Here is a 20,394-nt window from a genome sequence, read left to right on the forward strand (position 1 = left end):
CCAAGTCTCCTGGTCTTCTCTGGAAAAAAGTTTACAACACAACCTAGTTATCCATCCATCTACCCATCCTGCTTATCCCAATCCATCCACCCACCACTCCATGCTGCCTGTCCCATTCATTGATCTATCTATCCATCCATCCATCCATCCAGTCTTATTTATCGATTTATCCATCCATCCATCCCACCCTGACAATCCATTCATATTTTGTGTTCTTGTGGAATCTTAAAGGTTTTATCATATTATCTTAAAATCCTACATACAGCACTTTGTCTCTTAGGCAATCTGAAATGGGCGTTTCTCAATCCCTCCCCGCCCTGGCATGTCGTTCTGAGATATAAAGTAGAGCTCAAACAGATCGAGAGTATCTGATCCTCATCAGCTAAACGAACAACTTCTCCTTTCTCCGTGTTCAAGGAAAATTCTTCTGTTAGCAATGAAGGTACTAATTTCTGTTTTTTTTAATCTAGTCTTTGGTGAGCAATGAGAATGTTGTGCTATGTGCACATGTGTGATATGCTTGATATTATTAACAATTATGGAATCGACATATAGTCTTTGGTGGGTTCTTGGTAATTTGGACAACAAAGCAATGAGAACGCAGATCACAGTTATAAGCTGTCAAAGTTTGGTATCTGGTGAAGTGATGAACATGAAGGAAGAACCTGAATCTAAGGGACTGTTTATCTAAATAATCTGTCATTTTATATGTATATTTGTATAATAAGCAGCCACTGACAGACCGACATTTAGTCTATTCAATCTGTCCCTCTTGTCTGTGTCTGGAAAGAGAGAGAGAGAGAGAGAGAGAGAGAGAGAGAGAGAGAGAGAGAGAGAGAGAGAGAGAGAGAGACAGACAGACAGACAGACAGACAGACAGACAGACAGACAGACAGACAGACAGACAATCTTCGCTATCATGTCTGTACATAGTTTAAATAGTCGTATAGAGAGACAAAGAGACAGGCAGACAGACAGACAGGTCTTCTTCACAATTTATATATCTTTACATTGCTTCAGTAAACATATATAGACAGAGAGATAGACAGAGAGAGACAGAGAGACAGACAGTCTTCTTCATCGTGTATGTCTTTACATACAGACAGAGAGACAGACAGACAGACAGACAGACAGACAGACAGACAGACAGACAGATGGTCTTCTTCATCATTTATATCTTTACATTGCTTCAGTAAACATATATAGACAGAGAGATAGGCAGAGAGACAGACAGTCGTCTTCATTGTGTAAGTCTTTACATATATAGACAGAGAGAGAAAAATAGATAGACAGAGAGACAGCCAGACAGACAGACAGACAGACGGACAGACAGACAGACAGACAGACAGACAGAGAGAGAGACAGACAGAGAGACAGACAGACAGACAGTCTTCTCTTTTATATCTGTCCATAATAGAGAGAGAGAGCACTAATCCAGCTTGACTGTCTGCTTATCTGTAGAATCACAGACAGACGGACAGACAGAGATGTTCAATAGGTTTCATTGAAATATTTAAAGTTTTGTGTATTCAATTTCTTCTTGTTTTCACTTTTTTCCCACAGAAAGAAGTGGCACCATGTTGGGACCTCGCGGTCACGGTGCTGCGAGCGAAGTTCAGCTCTTCGCATGACTACTGTATGTGTGTCATTCAGTGCACAGCACACACACTTTAAACCTGTATAAGTAAAGTTTATCAGAGATGATAGGAACATGTGAAAAACTACCCAAAACCATCATCAGGCAGCATGTGATGGCTTTTCACCAATACTGCAGTTAAAGAAAACATGTAGATAGTTATATATACAGAGTGTGAGGATTTTGATAGCTCACCTGCTGAGTCCCTCCATTTCTGTCCAACATAAACTTTACAGGGTGCTTTTACTTTTACAGGGTACAGAATGAAACCATGGGACTAACAGGCCTAACATCCAGCTTTGTTGTTTTCTAAGGTGCTTACACTATGTTTTTCTACTCACTGCAGTTTCTCAGTCTGACCTCTACGTGATCTTGAGAATGCCCACGGCCTCGGTGGATACTGTGAGAACTAAAAGCATTCCAAACTCCAATTCACCTGAGTGGAACGAGACCTTCCACTTCCGTGTGAACAGCCACGTCAAGGTGAGACGCCTGGGAGAGGAGATCATCTCATGTCATCAAATAAAACTTACAACAATATCTCAGATACGGTTCTATATGCTACTTCTAATTAACTGATCAAGTGTGTTATGCTCTTTATCATGTTCTCCATGACAGACACACACACACACACACAACAAAATAAGATGCTTTCTGAGTCCTTGAAGTTCTACACAAAGTTGTACACTGTTTTCTCTTTATCTAGATATCACAAAAATGGTTCTCAAAAGCATCATGGATTACATCATATATCTAATTGCATTTGTAAAACACAAACTTTAAGATCATTTAATTAAAAAAAAATTTATAAATTCTGCTATGTCTTTCTCTAGAACATTCTGGAGCTAGACGTATATGATGAGGATCTCCGGAAAGACGACCTCTGCATTAGGCTCTTCTTCGACATCAGCAACCTCACACTGGGAAAGAAGGAGACCAAGGTCTTCATCACTGATGACAAGGTCAGTATAGGACATTGATTAGCCAACAAGATCATTTTTCATTTATTAAATAATGACACGTTTTCATTCAAATCAATTCTTCAGTTCAAATAATATTTTTCTGAATAGTTATATTCCTGTAAAGCTGCAATGTCCAGTGTTAAAAGCGCTAAAGCTCTCAGCTTTAAATGAAGATAACAATTCTGAATGAACATAACATAAAACTTAATCATTGTAATCATTTAACGTTTAAAGGCTTAGTGGTTAGCACGTTCGCCTCACACCTCCAGGGTTGGGGGTTCGATTCCCGCCTCCACCTTGTGTGTGTGGAGTTTGCATGTTCTCCCCGTGCCTTGGGGGTTTCCTCCGGGTACTCTGGTTTCCTCCCCCGGTCCAAAGACATACATGGTAGGTTGATTGGCATCTCTGGAAAATTGTCCGTAGTGTGTGAGTGTGTGAGTGAATGAGAGTGTGTGTGTGCCCTGTGATAGGTTGGTACTCCGTCCAGGGTGTATCCTGCCTCGATGCCCGATGACACCTGAGATAGGCACAGGCTCCCCGTGACCCGAGTAGTTCGGATAAGCGGTAGAGAATGAATGAATGAATGAATGAATGAATGTTGTTTAACGTCCATCAAACAATTTAATACACTGTATATTCTCCCAGCCAGTCAGCTTCTTACATTTTTGAGAAAATAAAGCCCTCTCTTCAAGATTTCTGTAACACAGATATTTTTTTTAAAGTCTTTACTATTAAAATAGTCACACACTATAATTAGCGTATTAATATAAACCAGTGATTTGCCTAACTACTGTCTGAGCTGCTGTTAGAGGAACATTAATCACCACCTTCTGACCAATCACAGCTGAGCTATTAAGTTGGAACAAATAACCAGTCATTAATAAGTGACGTGTTGAAAAAGAGAAACGTTTCCACATTTGTGTTAGATGTGATGAATACTGCAGCATTTAGAGTTTAAACTCTGTTTACATCGTGTTACATGATAAAAATTCACATGTCTACTGAACAAACTGCAGCATTATATTAATAAAATAGAACAGAAGCCTTAATTTTTGTCACAAACATTGCAGTACAAAGAAATTCTTTCTTCACATATCCCAACTTTGGAGGTTGGGGACGGAACACAGGGTCATACATGATACAATGCTTTTGGAGCACAAAGGGATAAGGGCCTTGCTCAAGGGCCCCAACAGTGTCAGTGCTGGGGCTCGAACCCTGATCCTCCAATCAACGACCCAGTGCCTTTACCGTCTGAGGCACCAGATTATAAATCTATAATAATGAGACAATATAATACAAACTAATCGCAATTAATGGGGTTTTTTTACGTCTGAAATGTGGTGAAATACGTACAGGATGTTTTGTAGTGATCAGCTGTTAACAAGCTGCTGTTCTGCTTGTGTTCGCAGAAAAAGGATGAGCTGTGGGTGGATTTCGAGATCACAGAGTGGTAAGTGACCAAAAACGACTTTAAATCAAATTCGCTCCATGTTTAAAACTCAAAACTCTATTTCCTCCCAAGTGTCTGTACACTGTGCATCTAGAGCTGAAATACTGTCGTCATTTTTAAAGATTGTATAAATCCTAGAAGTTTCCTCACAATTTTTTTCAAGCTTCAGAGTAGACTTTCAGGGATGAAGGACCTGAACGATCTCACATTAATTTGATTAGTTATTTTACAATCAAATGTTCCTTTTATGGTGTCCAAGGTCAGACCTTGACCATTATAGACCTGAATATCGTAGACCTGAGGCTGAATACCACTTAATTATCCACATGGTCTAGAATCATGTTATACAAACCACAACTGAAAGACTTTCACTGGCAAAAAGAAAAAATAAAATTTAATTAGTAATACTGCACTCACAATAACTGTATTGAACACATTAGAAGAATGTTAATTGCCAGGTGGGATATAATAAATAGTCTTGTCTTGAGGTCAGGAGGCAGATCTGAGGCTGAATTCCACCTATTTGTTTCACATAATTAAGCAGAATTTATTTCAGCTTAATTATACACTTAATTAGAATTCGTTAATTAACTGCATGAAAAATATTTAAAGATCTTTTATTGTCAATTGAAATAATTAAAACCAAGCGTTAACATCAAGTCTTAATTGTGTAAATGTAGTGAATTAAAAAAAAGAAAGAAGAAAAAAAAAAATAATTCTGAATACCAGAGATATAAGAAATGTTGCTATAGTTCAGGATGATCTGCAGTACAGAAATATCCAGCCATTCATTTTCAGTAATAGATTTATTCCGGCCAGGACAGAGGTGGAACGGGAACCTATCCCTGAATCGCTGTGTAAACATTGAGAGCCTAATTAATTCATTCATTCATTCACTCATTTTCTACCGCTTATCCAAACTTCTTGGGTCACGGGGAGCCTGTGCCTATCTCAGGCATCATTGGGCATCGAGGCAGGATACACCCTGGACGGTGTGCCAACCCATCACAGGGAGCACACACACTCTCATTCACTCACACACACTACGGACAATTTTCCAGAGATACCAGTCAACCTACCATGCATGTCTTTGTACTGGGGGAGGAAACCGGAGTACCCGGAGGAAACCCCCGAGGCACGGGGAGAACATGCAAACTCCGCACACACAAGGCGGAGGCGGGAATCGAACCCCCAACCCTGGAGGGTTCAGGCGAACGTGCTAACCGATAAGCCGCCGTGTCGTGACCCCCCACCCACGGATTAATTCACGTTAACATATTTCTTTGAGAAACTCAGGTTAAGTTTTGAAAGATAAAGACTGAAGTCATTTATTGTTTTGGCTCCTTGTGAGCTGAATCAAAGCGTATCTTCATGTTGAGTTGCCTTATGTTTTTAAGCAGCCGGTGAATGTTCATTTAGCCATCCTGAAGAGCTTTACAGTGTAGGAATACACACATGATCACATTCACATCTATGAGCAATGCAACAAAATAAAAAAAAAAATACTTACTGGTACATTTTCTGGGAGATGGAAGGAAACCCGAGGAAACAGACAAACATACACATAAACTCCACAGAGACAGTAACACTGTAATCAGACTCTGGATGGGAATGATACCCTCTCCAATACCAGTAAATAAACAACCTTTTTTATGCTTGTTTTACAGCCCTGAAGCATCTCGAGAATATCTCTCCAATGGAGTTCTTGTGGTAAGTACAGTTTCGATTAAAGCCATGCAAAGTACATGCAAAACACAACACCACACATTCCACATTCTTATTAATGATTATTTAAAACACATTTCAACATACAACCATACAAATGAAATGTAGAGGATAGGGAGAAGGTCCAATCCTTACTGCAAACTATACTACATGCTTATCTATCTGATCACACAATGACACAGTTCATTTTTATCTAGAAACATACTGTCTGGGTCCCGTTTAAACATGGCGTGTGGACAACAGCCAGTCGCAAGGCGTTGTGTATGTATAAGAGGGTGGATAGCATTTTCCTCTGAGTATGCTAAGCTACACTGTGATGCGGCATGGAAAGATGTGACATCCGTCATCATGCAACAGTCAAAAAACACCTTTTTGAGTTAAATTGAGAAATCAGTAACCAGAGCACACGTGTAGATATGTTATTTTAATCTCTCCATGTGCTTCAGCAGCTACTTTCATTTATTCTTTTTACCTTCTGTCTTTTAGATTTTTTTAACCTAAAAATCTGTCATGTCAAACGTTGCATACAGCACAGATCCTTCTGTATAGAGAGATAGAGGCAGACAAACAGAAAGAGAGGCAGACAGAGAGAGGCAGACAGACAGACAGACAGAGAGAGGCAGACAGACAGACAGAGAGGCAGACAGAGAAAGGCAGACAGATAGAGGCAGACAGACAGAGAGAGGCAGACAAACAGACAGACAGAGGCAGACAGAGAGACACACAGACAGAGCAGGCAGACAGACAGATAGAGACAGACAGACAGATACAGACAGACAGACAGATAAACAGAGGCAGACAGACAGACAGAGAGACTGACAGAGGCAGATAGACAGATAGAGACAGACAGACAGATAGAGACAGACAAATAAACAAACAGACAGACACAGACAGACAGACAGACAGAGAGACAGAGAGATAAACAGATAGAGACAGACAGACAAAGACAGACATTCTGGTAATACATAATAAACTAACTACCTGTATTTATATAGATTCATTCAGACAAAGACTTTTCTAACATTTTGATGCATCAGAATTTTCTTACTGTGATTTTAGGCAGCTAAGCTTTCCATCGTGGAGGTGAAGATTGACAAACTGCCACCTGAGGGTAAGAAGTTTAAAACTGTCTGTCCATAATAAAATATAAAAGTCTAATCGCCGACAGCTTAAGTGAAAACTCACATCACTGTAGAAGGTGTGTGGCACCGATGCACTGATATCTTTAATGTGTGTCTGTGTGGATTTTAGTCGGGAAGAACATGCTGTTAACATTGCGAGGGGCGTATAACCAAGATCAAATCATCTCAACTGCCCAGAAAAGCAACCTCATGCAGACTCTCCGTTACTACATCAGCAAAGACCTGGAGCCCATGATTGAACTTCAAGCGGTAGATGATTTTCCTTACATTTGCTCCTTAATTATACTAAACAATGGAATTCTTTTCAGGGTAGAACAAAGCAGGAGAGGTTTCTGAATGCAACAGTTTGGGATCTTTACCTCTGAACCTTTCTAGAAGCAATGCTGGTCTTCTACACCTAAATATCATACAGGGTTATAAGTCTTTTCTGAGTCCACTGCTAGTGAAATTTCATGAGGTCTCGGGGAGTTTTTCCTTGCCACTGTCTATTCTGCATCTAATAAACCTGCTTCTGGATTTCTGTCAAGCTGCGTTGTACTGTTAAAAGAGCTACAGAAATACAATTGATTTGATTTCAGTGACAAAACATGCTTAGATCTAGATGATTTTTCTAGATGAGGTTGATAATTGTGTGATTTGTTTCGGAATAGGACGGGAAGGAGGCAAGTTCCACTTCACCCCCGGTGTCCCCGCTGTCCAATGATTCCACATCAGAGTACACCTTCTCTTTTCCCAAAGTAAAGGTAATGACTGACATTAACACACCCTAGCAAAGGTGACTGTTATCAATGCTTTCAAGTGATTTTACTAATTATAATTGGTCATTCTTTAGTGACAGCATATTTACAACCTCATCACATGAATGCCCTTAAAAATAATTACAAACAAACAAACAAACAAACAAATAAACAAATAAATAAATCAGATTTGTTTCATCTTTCTATAAGACACACATGCTGTAGCCAATCAGCAACGAGCATATGATGTTGAGTATGGCCATTTAAAAAATAATAATAATAACAACCGATAACCAAATAAACACACAAGTTAAAATGTTTAAACAGCTGTATATATAATTATCATGACTGCTATCTTTCTGTATAAAGATTTACCAAAATGACAGCATATTGTGTTTTAGAAAGCTAAAACAATTCATATTATTTAAAATGTCATTGTAACTTATACTATCAGCAATTAGACCCAAACACAGGGATTCCAGTGCAAACGCTTTTAATTTAAACAAAACACAAGACTAATACAAACTTACTATAAACAGAAAATCTAGACATAGCTTGGCATAGCAATAACATTACTTGGAAATCTACAACATAAACATGACCACTAACAACGATAACATGAAGGTTAACAACGATAACGACAATAGACCAGACTATACAGACAAATCTATAGGACATCTAGTTAGGGGAACATCAGACAGGTATGCGATAAGGAATACCTTACTATCCAAGCTCCTTACAGACATTTAAGCTTTATTTTTATAAACATAATTTTTTTGAGGAAGAATTCGATTCCAAAATTATTTCTACGCTATTTTGATAACTTAATGTCAATGTCAATGTCAACTTTATTTGTATAGCACTATTCAAACAGCACATGTTGACCAATGTGCTTTACAGCATCCAAGTATAAAAAAGAAATAAATATAATTTTAATAATAGCGATACACACATTAACAGTAATAATAAAATATATTTCAACAAGAGGGATATGCCATGGAAAACAAGTATGTATTAAGTTGTATTTTAAAAACATGTGCGGAATCAGCATCCCTGACGTACATGGAAAAGCTATTCCAAAGTCTAGGTGCTACTGCTGCAAATGCACGATCCCCTTTCCAGCTTAACTTGGTCCTTGGAATTTTAAGTAAATTTTGAGATGTTGATCTCAACGCTCTTCCCGTTTGATGTTCAGTTAACAAATCTGATAAGTAAGATGTTGCAAGGCCATGCAGAGATTTATATACTAATAAAAGTAACTTGGTCAAGATAAAAATCAATCACAATATATTCTAGCAGACTAACATATATACACAGTGTTTTAGACTCATGGTATCTTAAGTATGTGACCTAATGAACCAGAGTTAATGTTTAATGCATCCAATGAAAGAGACTTAAGCACTTTTCCACGTCGCTCTGGATAAGGGCATCTTCCAAATGCTGTAAATGTAAATGTAATATAATTTTAGGTCATTACATTTCCCCTCAAATCTCCTTGTAAGCAGTAATTTTGATCCCCGAGTGAATCTGTTTGTTTTACTCTACAGGATACAGTGAATTTGCAGGTGAACACAGTAGAGAGGTAGATATTATTTAAACCTTTTTAGTGTGTTAACAGTTATTTTATAAAGTAATGATTTCCTTGATAAACTGTTAGATGCAATAACATGTCTATGTGTGTGTGTAGCTCCGAGGAGGACATGAAGGTGCGTCTGGATTTTGACATACCTGCAGAGGAGAAGGCCTTTCTGGAGAAGAGGAGAGAGGTGGTGTCTCGTGCACTGCAGAAAATACTCAACCTCAAATCTCCCCTCCATCCCAGTAAGGTACTGTAATACAAAGAGATCGGAACATATTATTAAATACGCACAAGCAAATCTAGAAAGAAGAATTTGAGAAGAATTTACACATGTGGGAAAAATATACAGCCTGCTTAACATGTTAAATAGATCATATGTATAATGTTAATTTGTGGCCAGAATGTCAGATCATAATATTTCTATTTCTGTTGCAGAATAAGCTGCTCCTAAATGACTCATAGTAGATTTTTTAAAAATGTAGCAGTGTAATGTGAGGATTCTGCTTGCATTTATGCTGTATACAAAAAGATTAGAGTCAAACACAATTTTAAAGAACAGAATAAATTCTGCTTAAGTGTATCCTGCCTTTATGCCCGATGACGCCTGAGGACGCACAGGCTCCCCGTGACCCGAGAGGTTCGGATAAGCGGTAGAAAATGAATGAATGAATGAATGAATTAATCCTGGTCATGGTATCATTGGGTCCAGAATCCTAGGGATCTTTGACAGGAATCCACCTAGACACAAGTCTGAAATAGAACAATTTAACATAACCAGTACACCCACCAGCATGTTTTCTGGGAGATGGAAGTAAACCAGAGAACCCATAAAAAAACTTATGCTGATATGCGCAGAATATGTGAAACCCAAGTAACCCAAGCTCAGGACTGAAAGTGAGAGCCTGGAGCTATGAGACAGAAATGCTACCCAATAAAGTAAATGTACTCTTCTGTGCAGGGATGTTTACTGACTGTGGATGTGGGATTGTGTGTGTTTAGGTGCCAACAGTAGCTGTGGTGTGTACAGGAGGTGGCTCCAGGGCCATGACAGGCATGTTCGGCTGTCTGAAAGGACTGCAGAGTCTTGGTTTGCTGGATGCCATCAGCTACATCACCTCTTTGTCTGGCTCCACCTGGTGGGTACTAAATAGAGCACAGTAACTTATACACATTATATATTTACCTTGCTGCTTGATACACAAAAACTAGGTATACACTAGATTTGCATGACATCTGCTCATATAATAATAGACACCAATGCAGAGTAGGAGACGTTAATGCAAAATGAAGCAAAGGGGCTGAATAAAATGTGAACAATCTGAGTAGCACATGTTCAGACAGTTTTGCCTCTTTTATTTATTTATTTATTTATTTATTTATTTATTTATTTATTTATTGGTGTTTTCTCTTTGGGTCAACATCCAATTTGCCATAGAACCAAGTGTATGAATCTAAACTATCTCTTTCTCTGCTTTAGGACTAATGCGTATCTATACAATGACCCTCATTGGTCAGAGAAAGACCTGGATGAGGCAATTAATTCTGTCAAGAAGGAACTCTCTAAGGGTACCAAAACTCTGTTTGGACCCACCCGGCTGCGCTATTACTACTCCGAGCTGCGGCAGAAACAGAAGGAAGGTCATAATATCTCTCCGATCGACATGTGGGGCCTCATTATAGAAAACGCTATTTATGGAAAGGTCTGGTTCTCTGTTCATTAAATTGTGATCAATCTGATCAATTTTTTTTCAGTCATAGGGCAAATAATATTATATTCATGCTTAATTTATATTGTCTTATAAAGCAAGTTTGTTTTTTTCCCCAGGTTTGTTTATTTCCACATGTAACCTACAAACATATTCTATCATGTCATCAAGCTAGTTGTTATCACACATGAATTTATAAGACTTACTTATATGCTAGTCAAGGTTAGCTCTTAATTAATTCAAGATTTGTTCATATTTTATGTAAGCGTTAATTCAGGTGTTAGTGAATGTTTACTTTATTTATGTTCTGTTATCGTAATGAGTTATCAGTTTATTTAAATAACAAAATGTCTGACATGTTTCCTGTTCTTGTTTTAGAAAAACACAGCTACACTGTCTGACCAGCAGGGGGCGGTCTCTGAGGGCCAGAACCCTCTGCCAATCTACACAGCTGTCAACATGAAAAGGGATGCTGGAGGCTCAGTAATATCTGGTAAAGACCACAAGTAACACATGAGACTTACAGCTGGCTGAAGTAGAGTAAAGTATTGGCCTCAGAGGCATGTACAGTACATAAAGTTTAATTAGATAGTTTTAACTCTTTTTTCTTTTTTTTTAGAGTGGTGTGAATTTACACCATATGAGGTGGGATTCCCCAAATATGGAGGCTTTGTGCCTTCAGAACATTTCGGGAGCGAGTATTACCTCGGTCATCTGGTTAAGAAACTACCTGAGATACGCGTCTCCTTCCTTTTGGGTCAATCACTTTTGTATCATTACACCTCGTGAATTTTCATTAACCTATTATGTGTCATAGTGTCTAACTAATGCTAATTTAACAACACAGGCACGTGGAGCAGTGTCTTCTCTGCGAGCCTGATGCTGCTCTGGAAACATGTGACTGGATCGATGCCGTCCTGGACTTCATGGCTGGGGGAAGATGCTTCTAGCATCGGTAAGCAGCAGAAGCGCTGAGCTCAGGTCTCGCACCCAGTGTGTTCAACTTCCTGTGCTTCCTGTGCAGCATTGCACGGAAGAGAAGATAAATCTTTTTTTTTTCTTTGCTCAACATGTATAACTCATTTACGGTAATTTACAGTTATACAAATAACACAGCTGTTTAAGCCAGCAGACACCATTATCCAGACTGACTTACTTTTTTATTTCAATTCATTCAGAGGGTTAAGGGCCTTACTCAGGGGCCCAGCAGTGGTACCTTGGTGGACCTGGGATTCAAACTCATGACCTTCTGATCAATAGACTAACACCTTAAGCACTAGGCACATCACACCCTCTTTGCATTAAGTGCAAAGTAAAGAGTAACTAATCCTCAGTGACATGTGTTCTGGCATGTAGAGACAGATGATGATAAATCAACCCTGGATACCGTGGTGCTCGGTTCACAGACTTCGACACTGAGCGACTTCATGCACGGGCGTCCCATGATCTGCAAAGTGTACAACTTCCTGCGAGGATTCTTCCTACACAACAAGTACAGCGAACGCTCCACCTTCAACACCAGAAAAGGTCAGAATGTTCATGTTATTAGCATTGGCATGTTATGAGCACCTTGTGTACTTTGTTCATGGTTTTCTTTTCCTTGTTTTGTTTAAACATCCCATTTTTCAAAGTAAAATGGTTTTTGTTCCCTTGAATGACTATTGCCTTGGAAACCATTTCCCAACACAGAAAATCGATGATGAGGCTTGATAATTGTGATCGCGCCCGACTTAACAGCATTAGTCCTCCTACGTCTGAACACAGGACAGTCTGAACTTTAGGCTTCAGTGTGCCGCTTCAACTGGTTTCAACAGAAGACCGAAGACTAAAAAGTGTAGACATAAAATTTTGTCTATCCATTCATTAGATTTGCTTTGCAGAATATTTGCTGATAGTCAGTTATTCAACATCATGAATTTTAGCACATTGTTATTTTCGAAATATCGCCATTTCGGCATTTTCGTTCTAGAGGAAGATGCTGAATTAGTTAGCATATTAGCGAGTTTGTGCTCCTGGAATAATCTATGAAGATTATTATTTTTATTTATTTTTTTTTTAAACCCTATCCGGAGTAAGAAACCTTTTTCTTTAATGTCAACTTATGGGTCATTTTTAAGCGGTCTAAATAAATGAATGATTTTCAGACTGCGAGTCTGATCAAAAATAAACATCTAATAATAAAATTCATGCTTATGTTATTAGATATTAGATGTTTATTTACAAGCACTTGGGGCATCACAGAGCACAAATTTGTCTGATATTAACAATAACTTTGACAAGATACATTTTCATTAAATTTTTTTTAATTGCGTTAACTCTTCTATGAATATATTGCCCCTAATAGTCTAAGACAAAAACAGAAATCCTTATAAAAAAAACTACACAGTCTTAAAGCCCAGAGTGTCTACTAACAACTACTGTGGAGTGTAACATGACAAAGACATGTAGTACTGAACATGGGAACAAAATCAGGCCTCAAAAGTGTTTATAAACCTTAATGAAACGGTGATAAATGCTCAGGTGGTATAACTGAACTAACTAAACATGCTAATGAGCATCAGTTATCATTATACAAAATAATAAAAATATAAACTAAATGATTTAAGCAGGGCTTTGAAACGAGTTTGTGTTTCACTTTTCTTTATGTCTATAGTGACATGACATACGGCTAAGTATAGTGACTCATACTCAGAATTCGTTCTCTGCGTTTAACCCATCCAAAGTGCACACACACAGCAGTGAACACACACACACACACACACACCGTGAACACACACCCGGAGCAGTGGGCAGCCATTTATGCTGCGGCACCCGTGGAGCAGTTGGGGGGGTTCAGTGCCTTGCTCAAGGGCACCTCAGTCATGGCTGGCCCGAGACTCGAACCCACAACCTTAAGGTTAGGAGTCAGACTCTCTAACCATTAGGCCACGACCTCCCCCATAGATAACACTAACATACAATAATATACACTATTATTAATATCCTACAATGTCAGATTCATTCTGGACTAGATTAAAGGAAAGTACAAATACTTAGTTAAGGTCTGTACATTCCTGTGCTAACTATTCTTCCATGAGGACATTTGATTAAATGAGTGTAGGGTTTTGTTATTTAGCTAATAAGCAGAAAGCATGGGGTAATCACTGCTGTTATAATCATCTGCACAATGAGTGGCAATGTGGCCTTCACACTGCCGTTGTGTAAACATTTGCCCTTTCGATGATGGGCTAGCAATCAGCTTAATGCCATTTTTGTTCCACTGCCAAATACACAGATGATTTGTGTGTGTGTAGGTGTGTGTGTGTGTGTGTGTGTGTGTGTGTGTGTGTGTGTGTGTGTGTGTGTAGGTGTGTGTGTGGAGCAAGAGGAGCATTTCCAGTCTGAAAAAGCATCATCATGTTTGTTGATGTAAGATGTTGAATCGTACTTTTTTTCACCAAACGATTATATCATGTCTGCTCTGATTGTGTACTGTTTACAGAGACAAACCTGGACGCGTTTCCGAACAGGCTGACCCCGATGGACCGCACCCTTGACTTGGTAGATGCTGGATTTGAATTCAACTCCGCCTTCCCTCCTGTGCTGAGGCCAGAAAGAAACGTCAACGTCGTTCTGTCTCTCAGCTTCTCCTGGGATGAGGATCATCTAAAGGTGAGAAATATAGAACAGAACTCGTATTCTAGCATTCAGTCATACAGCATTGGACGCTATAATAAATAGTAGCATTTACAGTCTTTCACTTTAACAGTAACGTTTTATTTCCACCATTTGCACCAGATCAAAATTTCTGAGAACGACTGAGTAAACGATGCATTCGTCTCCGGTTTAAAGTGATACCAGAAACATTGTATAGTGAACAGAGGTGGATGAAACTATGCATAATTTACAATATACTGTACATAAAGGTCGATAAAATATACACAGTAATCAGTGGATTGTAGTTATTAGATTAAATCGAATGTTTATTATTATTCGTTTTATTCTATTATTTAACCATTATAGATACTGATATAGAATGATATAGATATTATACAGAGAGCTTTTTATTCATTTTATTGAAATATATCTATGACTTTTTCACACTCAGACGTTTCAGATTAGGGGAAAAAAGAGGGAAAGGCAATAACAAAGCTAAAACATAGCGTATAGTAATTATTTTAGTGCTACACTTACTGAAGCTGCTGCCCCACAAGTTCAAGCTTAAAGGTGGGGTCTCCGTTGTTTGAAAACCAATGTTGACATATAAAATCACCAAAACAAACACGCCCCTAACCTAAATGGGTCCCACCCCTGTATTGATAGCTCCGCCCACACATACATACGTAACCCAGGCAACTACTGGAAAGAAATATGTCTTTATCATAGCTGAAGGGAAGAACAATACGGTTGCAGATAAACAAACAAGCGAAAATGACACACAAGCATAATCATGTAAAGGACAAAGGCATATATTAGTTCTGTGTAACAAAGCAAAACCAACGTTACTCACCTATCGAGAAGGAAAAAAGCGCCTCGGCGTCTTAAGTAAAGTCGGCCACATATTCACAGATTGGAGTTTCCCGAGTCAGTAACTCCTGAGCTAAACGCTGTTACTACACAAAACGCGGTTGTAGCTGCCTCTCTACATTACTACGATAGAAAAGAGGTGTTATTTGTGTAGTAACAGCGTTTAGCTCAGGAGTTATTGACTCGGGAAACTCCAATCTGTGAATATGTGGCCAACTTCTTGCTCCTTCAGTTCTCTCCAGTGCTGGAAAGCTGATCCTATATTAACACGTCCTACTTCTTGCCTTATCGTAAGCCTTTCTTCTCTTTATGTTTTTATCCTCCATGTCAATGTTTCAATCGCTTTCTGTTAATGTCACACACTCTCTCCGCCCATATTAACAAGACACACCCCTTTCTGCTCATTGGCTACACGTTTGTTTTGATTTTTGTTTAGTATTAGGCCCGACTCAGTTTTCTGAAGCAATTTTCAAAAATCGGAGACCCCAGCTTTAAGGGTTTAATCCTAGTGCTTTTCATACTGCTCTTAACGCCGAGTTATCGTTATTCTAAACCCATCTTTAACCATGCAGTAGTGGTTAATGTTTCACGCTACTAATTTAGAAGCAGGGATAGCATTGCGATTTGTTTTACCCACGGTTAGAGTTGTTTTATTAGTTTACTTGCCTTTGAGCATTTTTCCTTACTGATGTGAAGTTGCGAGACAAAACGTTATTTATGGCACACTGTATTTATCTAATCATGGTTGCTGATGGTGCAAATATGAACATTTAACCCAGATTTCACAAAGTACAATGTGAATTGTCAGAATTGTGAAAATCCAGGATTAAATGTTAATCCCGGGTAAAGTATGAGCAGTGTGAAACCTCAAACAAGATAACCCATGATTCTGTTTAGCCGGAATATTCAATGATTTCAAGTGTAACAAGCTACAGTATCTCGGGTTCTTGTGGTTCTCTGAGTTTCATTCAAAAATATTGGTGGCTCTAAATTGTCCCTGCGGGGGGCACGGTGGCTTAGTGGTTAGTACATTCGCCTCACACCTCCAGGTTAGGGGGTTCGATTCCCACCGCCCCCTTGTGTGCGGAGTTTGCATGTTCTCCCCGTGCCTCAGGGGTTTCCTCCAGGTACTCCGGTTTCCTCCCCCGGTCCAAAGACATGCATGTTAGGTTGATTGGCATCTCTGGAAAATTGTCCGTAGTGTGTGATTGCATGAGTGAATGAGTGTGTGTGTGCCCTGTGATGGGTTGGCACTCCGTCCAGGGTGTATCCTGCCTTGATGCCCAATGATGCCTGAGAGGCACAGGCTCCTCGTGACCCGAGGTAGATCGGGTAAGCGGCAGAAAATGAAAGAATGAAGGAATGAATTGTCACTCTGTGTAAATTTGTGTGATTGTTTGAGTGTTTAAGGTTCTGGGATGTACCAACATCCTACAGGGTGTATTTCCTTTTCGCACCAGTGTTCCTGGATAAAGGTGTTACTGAAGTTTTAGTTATAGTTTTGAGTTGAATTAATAAACACGCTGTGCCTTCCTTTCGTTCAATTCCAGTACTTTCAACCAGGTAACACTTAAAACATGAGTCTGAGTAAAATAAGTATTTTTGCATGTGCTGTGTGTCTCCTTTACATATTTTGTATTCACTTTCATATGCGACAGATCCTTAAGGAGACTCAGAAATACTGCGCTGACCGAGAGCTGCCTTTCCCAAACATAGACTTCAGCAAGTTTGATGGTGAGCCACCGAAGGAAGTGTACGTGTTTGAGGACGAGGAGAATCCCGACGCTCCCATAGTGGTCCACTTCCCATTGGTCAACATCTCCTTTAAAGAGTTTAAAGCACCTGGTAAACTCAAGGGATTTACTTGCTTACATAATTTATTTAGGCAATTTGTTACAGAAATGTTTTACTTTAACATCATCAGGGCTCTCAAGTTTTGAGGCTCCAAGCAATTTAATACAAAGTATTTGTTTAATTTCCATTTATTAATGTGTGTGTGTGTGTGTGTGTGTGTGTGTGAGAGAGAGAGAGAGAGAGAGAGAGAGAGAGAGAGAGAGAGAGAGAGAGAGAGAGAGAGAGAGATTATGACTGGTGGTGTTTATTGTAAGTGTTTGTTGTCTTTTTGGACTCCTTTATCATTTGTAATGTTGCTCCCATATAAAACAGTTCAGCTCAAGCCCAGACATTTTTAGTGTCCTGATTGAGGACAATGTCCCGTCCAGAGACGAGCTGTTTCGTGTTGAGGTTTTGTACAAACCGACCATCGAAAATACCCTCGCTAATGAATGTGTTTTTTTCATTGGTTGTTGCGTTAAATCTTACCCAGATAGTGCTATTTTCTGATTGGCTATTGTGTAGCCTCTTTTTTTCATTGTCTGATAAGTGTCAGGCTCGACTAAGAACTGAGACGTGCGGACTGATATATTTTGGGCGCTGCGGCTTATTAAATATATGATAATTAGTCAAAACGTTTTTTTTCTGCGTGAGAAATATGATGTGTGGCGGGAGAGCGTGACAAAAGACCAAAATGCGTGACTGTCACTCTCAATGTGTGACACTTGACAGCCCTGTATCATCTTTTATTTTATACAAAGCTCTGTGGCATTAAATGTAACTATAGTTGGATAAAAAGCACAATGTTTTGCTATGAATAAATTTAAAAATGCTAATCGGTGGGAAATCCCCAGACACAAGGACAGTATGAAGTAAACTTAGATAATAAACTTGGATAATACTGATACTGAAATGATACTGATACTGATGTGTATGTTTCCAAATACTATAGATGTATAAACTATAGATGGATAAAAAGCACAATGTTTTGCCATGAATAAATTTAGAAATGCTAATCGATGGGAAATTCTCAGACACAAGGACAGCATGAAGTAAGCTTAGATAATAAACTTGGATAATACTGATACTGATATGATACTGATACTGATGTGTATGTTTCCTCTGCAGGAGTGAAGAGACAGGGAAGGGAGGAACTAAAGGCCGGAAATGTCGACGTGAGCTCTGGATCTTCTCCATACACCACATCAAACCTCACATACGATTCCGAGGACTTCCAGAGATTGGTGGACCTCACCTGTTATAATGTCTCCAACAACCTAGAGAGCATTGTGTGTGCTCTAGAGAGAGCCCTGAACAGAAAAGAGCTCGCTGGCAAAGAAAAGTAAAAGCACATTTACCACAGTAAAAACACTTCAGCACGTTACGTCATTTTATATCTTCTAACGCTAATAATCAAGGATAGCATTGATACATAATGTTATATTCAAAGCATAATAATTGTAGCAGCAACTTGAGCTCTTACGGTTAGGGAATTGACTGGAGGGTAAAAGAATGATCTGGAAATGTAACTAAGCTCAACGTAAACTCTCGATAAGATCATATAATCTTTTACGGTAATCTTTTACATCACTCAGTGTGTGTTATCCTGTTATAATTAACTTACACTGGAAATGTGACCCAGATGGCTTGATAAGGAAGTGCAGAAAGAGCTCTCCAACACATTTCAGTCTCCTTCTGTGAGACATTACATCACTTTTATAACCAAAATTAACTTAGCTAAATAAAAGCAAGTCTGTATGGGATTTTTAGTCCTGTAGCTGCAACTCCAATTAACACCAAATGATCTCAAAGCATGTTTGTTTAATCTTGCGTTCAATTCCATTTCTATTATGTTAAGCTGTATTGTATTGTATTGTATTTGAGATTCGATTCGCTTTGTTCGGATTTAAACGTCTGCTTCACGCCAGGTAAAATTCTGGTCGATCAGAAGGTGGTGCTTAATATTAGTTATAGATTTGTACGGAGGCTGCACAATATAAATGGCTTTTAGTTAATAATACGGTGACGTTTGCTTTGTTTTGAAAGGAAGATACAGTTACTGGTGCTTAGAAAAGACAGAACTCCAAGGAACTGACAAGCTGGGATTTTTTTGTTTTGTTTTGTTAAACTTCATGAGAGAGAAAAAAAGAGAAGATGGTGAGAGTAGTTACAAGTTTCTAGTTTATAGTAATTGTTTCCTGGAGGTTTATCTTAAGATGAAATTATGTAAGAAGGCAAGTTAGCAAGATTAAAAAATGAGAAAACACACAATATAGAGCTGCACTGGTCTAATGAAATAATGGCCACACTTCATACAGATGTATTTTCGCTGTTTATTTCTCGTCTCTTTCTCTCTTTTCAGCATGTAAACTACAAAAAAATAAAAAATAATAAAGGCATAAGATGTACAAATAAACATTTTTCAGTGTCCTTTTAAGTCTCTCGTGTAAAATATGCAAGTGAACATGTGTTCATCTCAACCAGAACATGTGTCCTGTCACACCTCAATAGCAAATTTAACTTAATGTGACCCTGGCTGTCCGTCCATCCATCCATCCATCCATCCATCCATCCATCCATCCATCTATCTATCTATCTATCTATCTATCTATCTATCTATCTATCTATCTATCTATCTATCTATCTATCTATCTATCCATCCGTCTGTATGTCTGCCTGTCTGTCTGCCTCTAAATGAATAATGGAATAAATGTTGGCAAGTTGTTGTGGTTTTGGAGGAATACAAAAAAATTTCGCTGTCTGTTCTGGATAAATATCAATCAAATTGCTTTTGCTATTCCATCCTATAATTTTTATTGTTATTATATTTCTTTAATAAGTATCCAAGCTATGCTGTAAACAACTGTTTTTAGGCTCTAAAGCTTCATACAATATGATTGATGGATATAATGCCTGGTGTCTAAATCAGGACAAAAAGACTGTACTACATAAGTTAGCATTGCCCATATGCACACAGTTTATGTGATGTTATGTATTACATTCTACTCTGCATGCAGCTGCTAAAAATATATTTTACTCAAACTTTACATCTCAGTAAGTGGAGCTCCTGTAAACACCGGTCTATATTAATCCATCATAAATAAATAAATGTCATTTC

The 20,394-nt window shown here is 38.6% G+C and overlaps 1 protein-coding gene across 1 annotated transcript; it reads left to right on the forward strand.

Annotated features, from left to right (window-relative positions):
• The first annotated feature begins 436 nt into the window (after positions 1-436).
• Positions 437-20,001, forward strand: LOC113640524 (cytosolic phospholipase A2 zeta-like). Its single transcript, XM_027143027.2, has 20 exons — positions 437-442; positions 1,564-1,636; positions 1,983-2,119; positions 2,470-2,598; positions 4,008-4,048; positions 5,716-5,758; positions 6,833-6,884; positions 7,025-7,164; positions 7,566-7,658; positions 9,200-9,234; positions 9,340-9,478; positions 10,231-10,367; positions 10,709-10,931; positions 11,316-11,430; positions 11,557-11,694; positions 11,785-11,892; positions 12,294-12,464; positions 14,419-14,588; positions 17,102-17,288; positions 18,405-20,001. The coding sequence occupies exons 1-20, from the start codon at positions 437-439 to the stop codon at positions 18,620-18,622; spliced, it is 2,355 nt and encodes a 784-aa protein (XP_026998828.2). The 3' UTR covers positions 18,623-20,001.
• Positions 20,002-20,394: the final 393 nt, after the last annotated feature.

The sequence above is a fragment of the Tachysurus fulvidraco genome, chromosome 12 (assembly GCF_022655615.1).
Source record: "Tachysurus fulvidraco isolate hzauxx_2018 chromosome 12, HZAU_PFXX_2.0, whole genome shotgun sequence".
In the NCBI taxonomy this organism is placed as follows: Eukaryota; Metazoa; Chordata; class Actinopteri; order Siluriformes; family Bagridae; genus Tachysurus; species Tachysurus fulvidraco.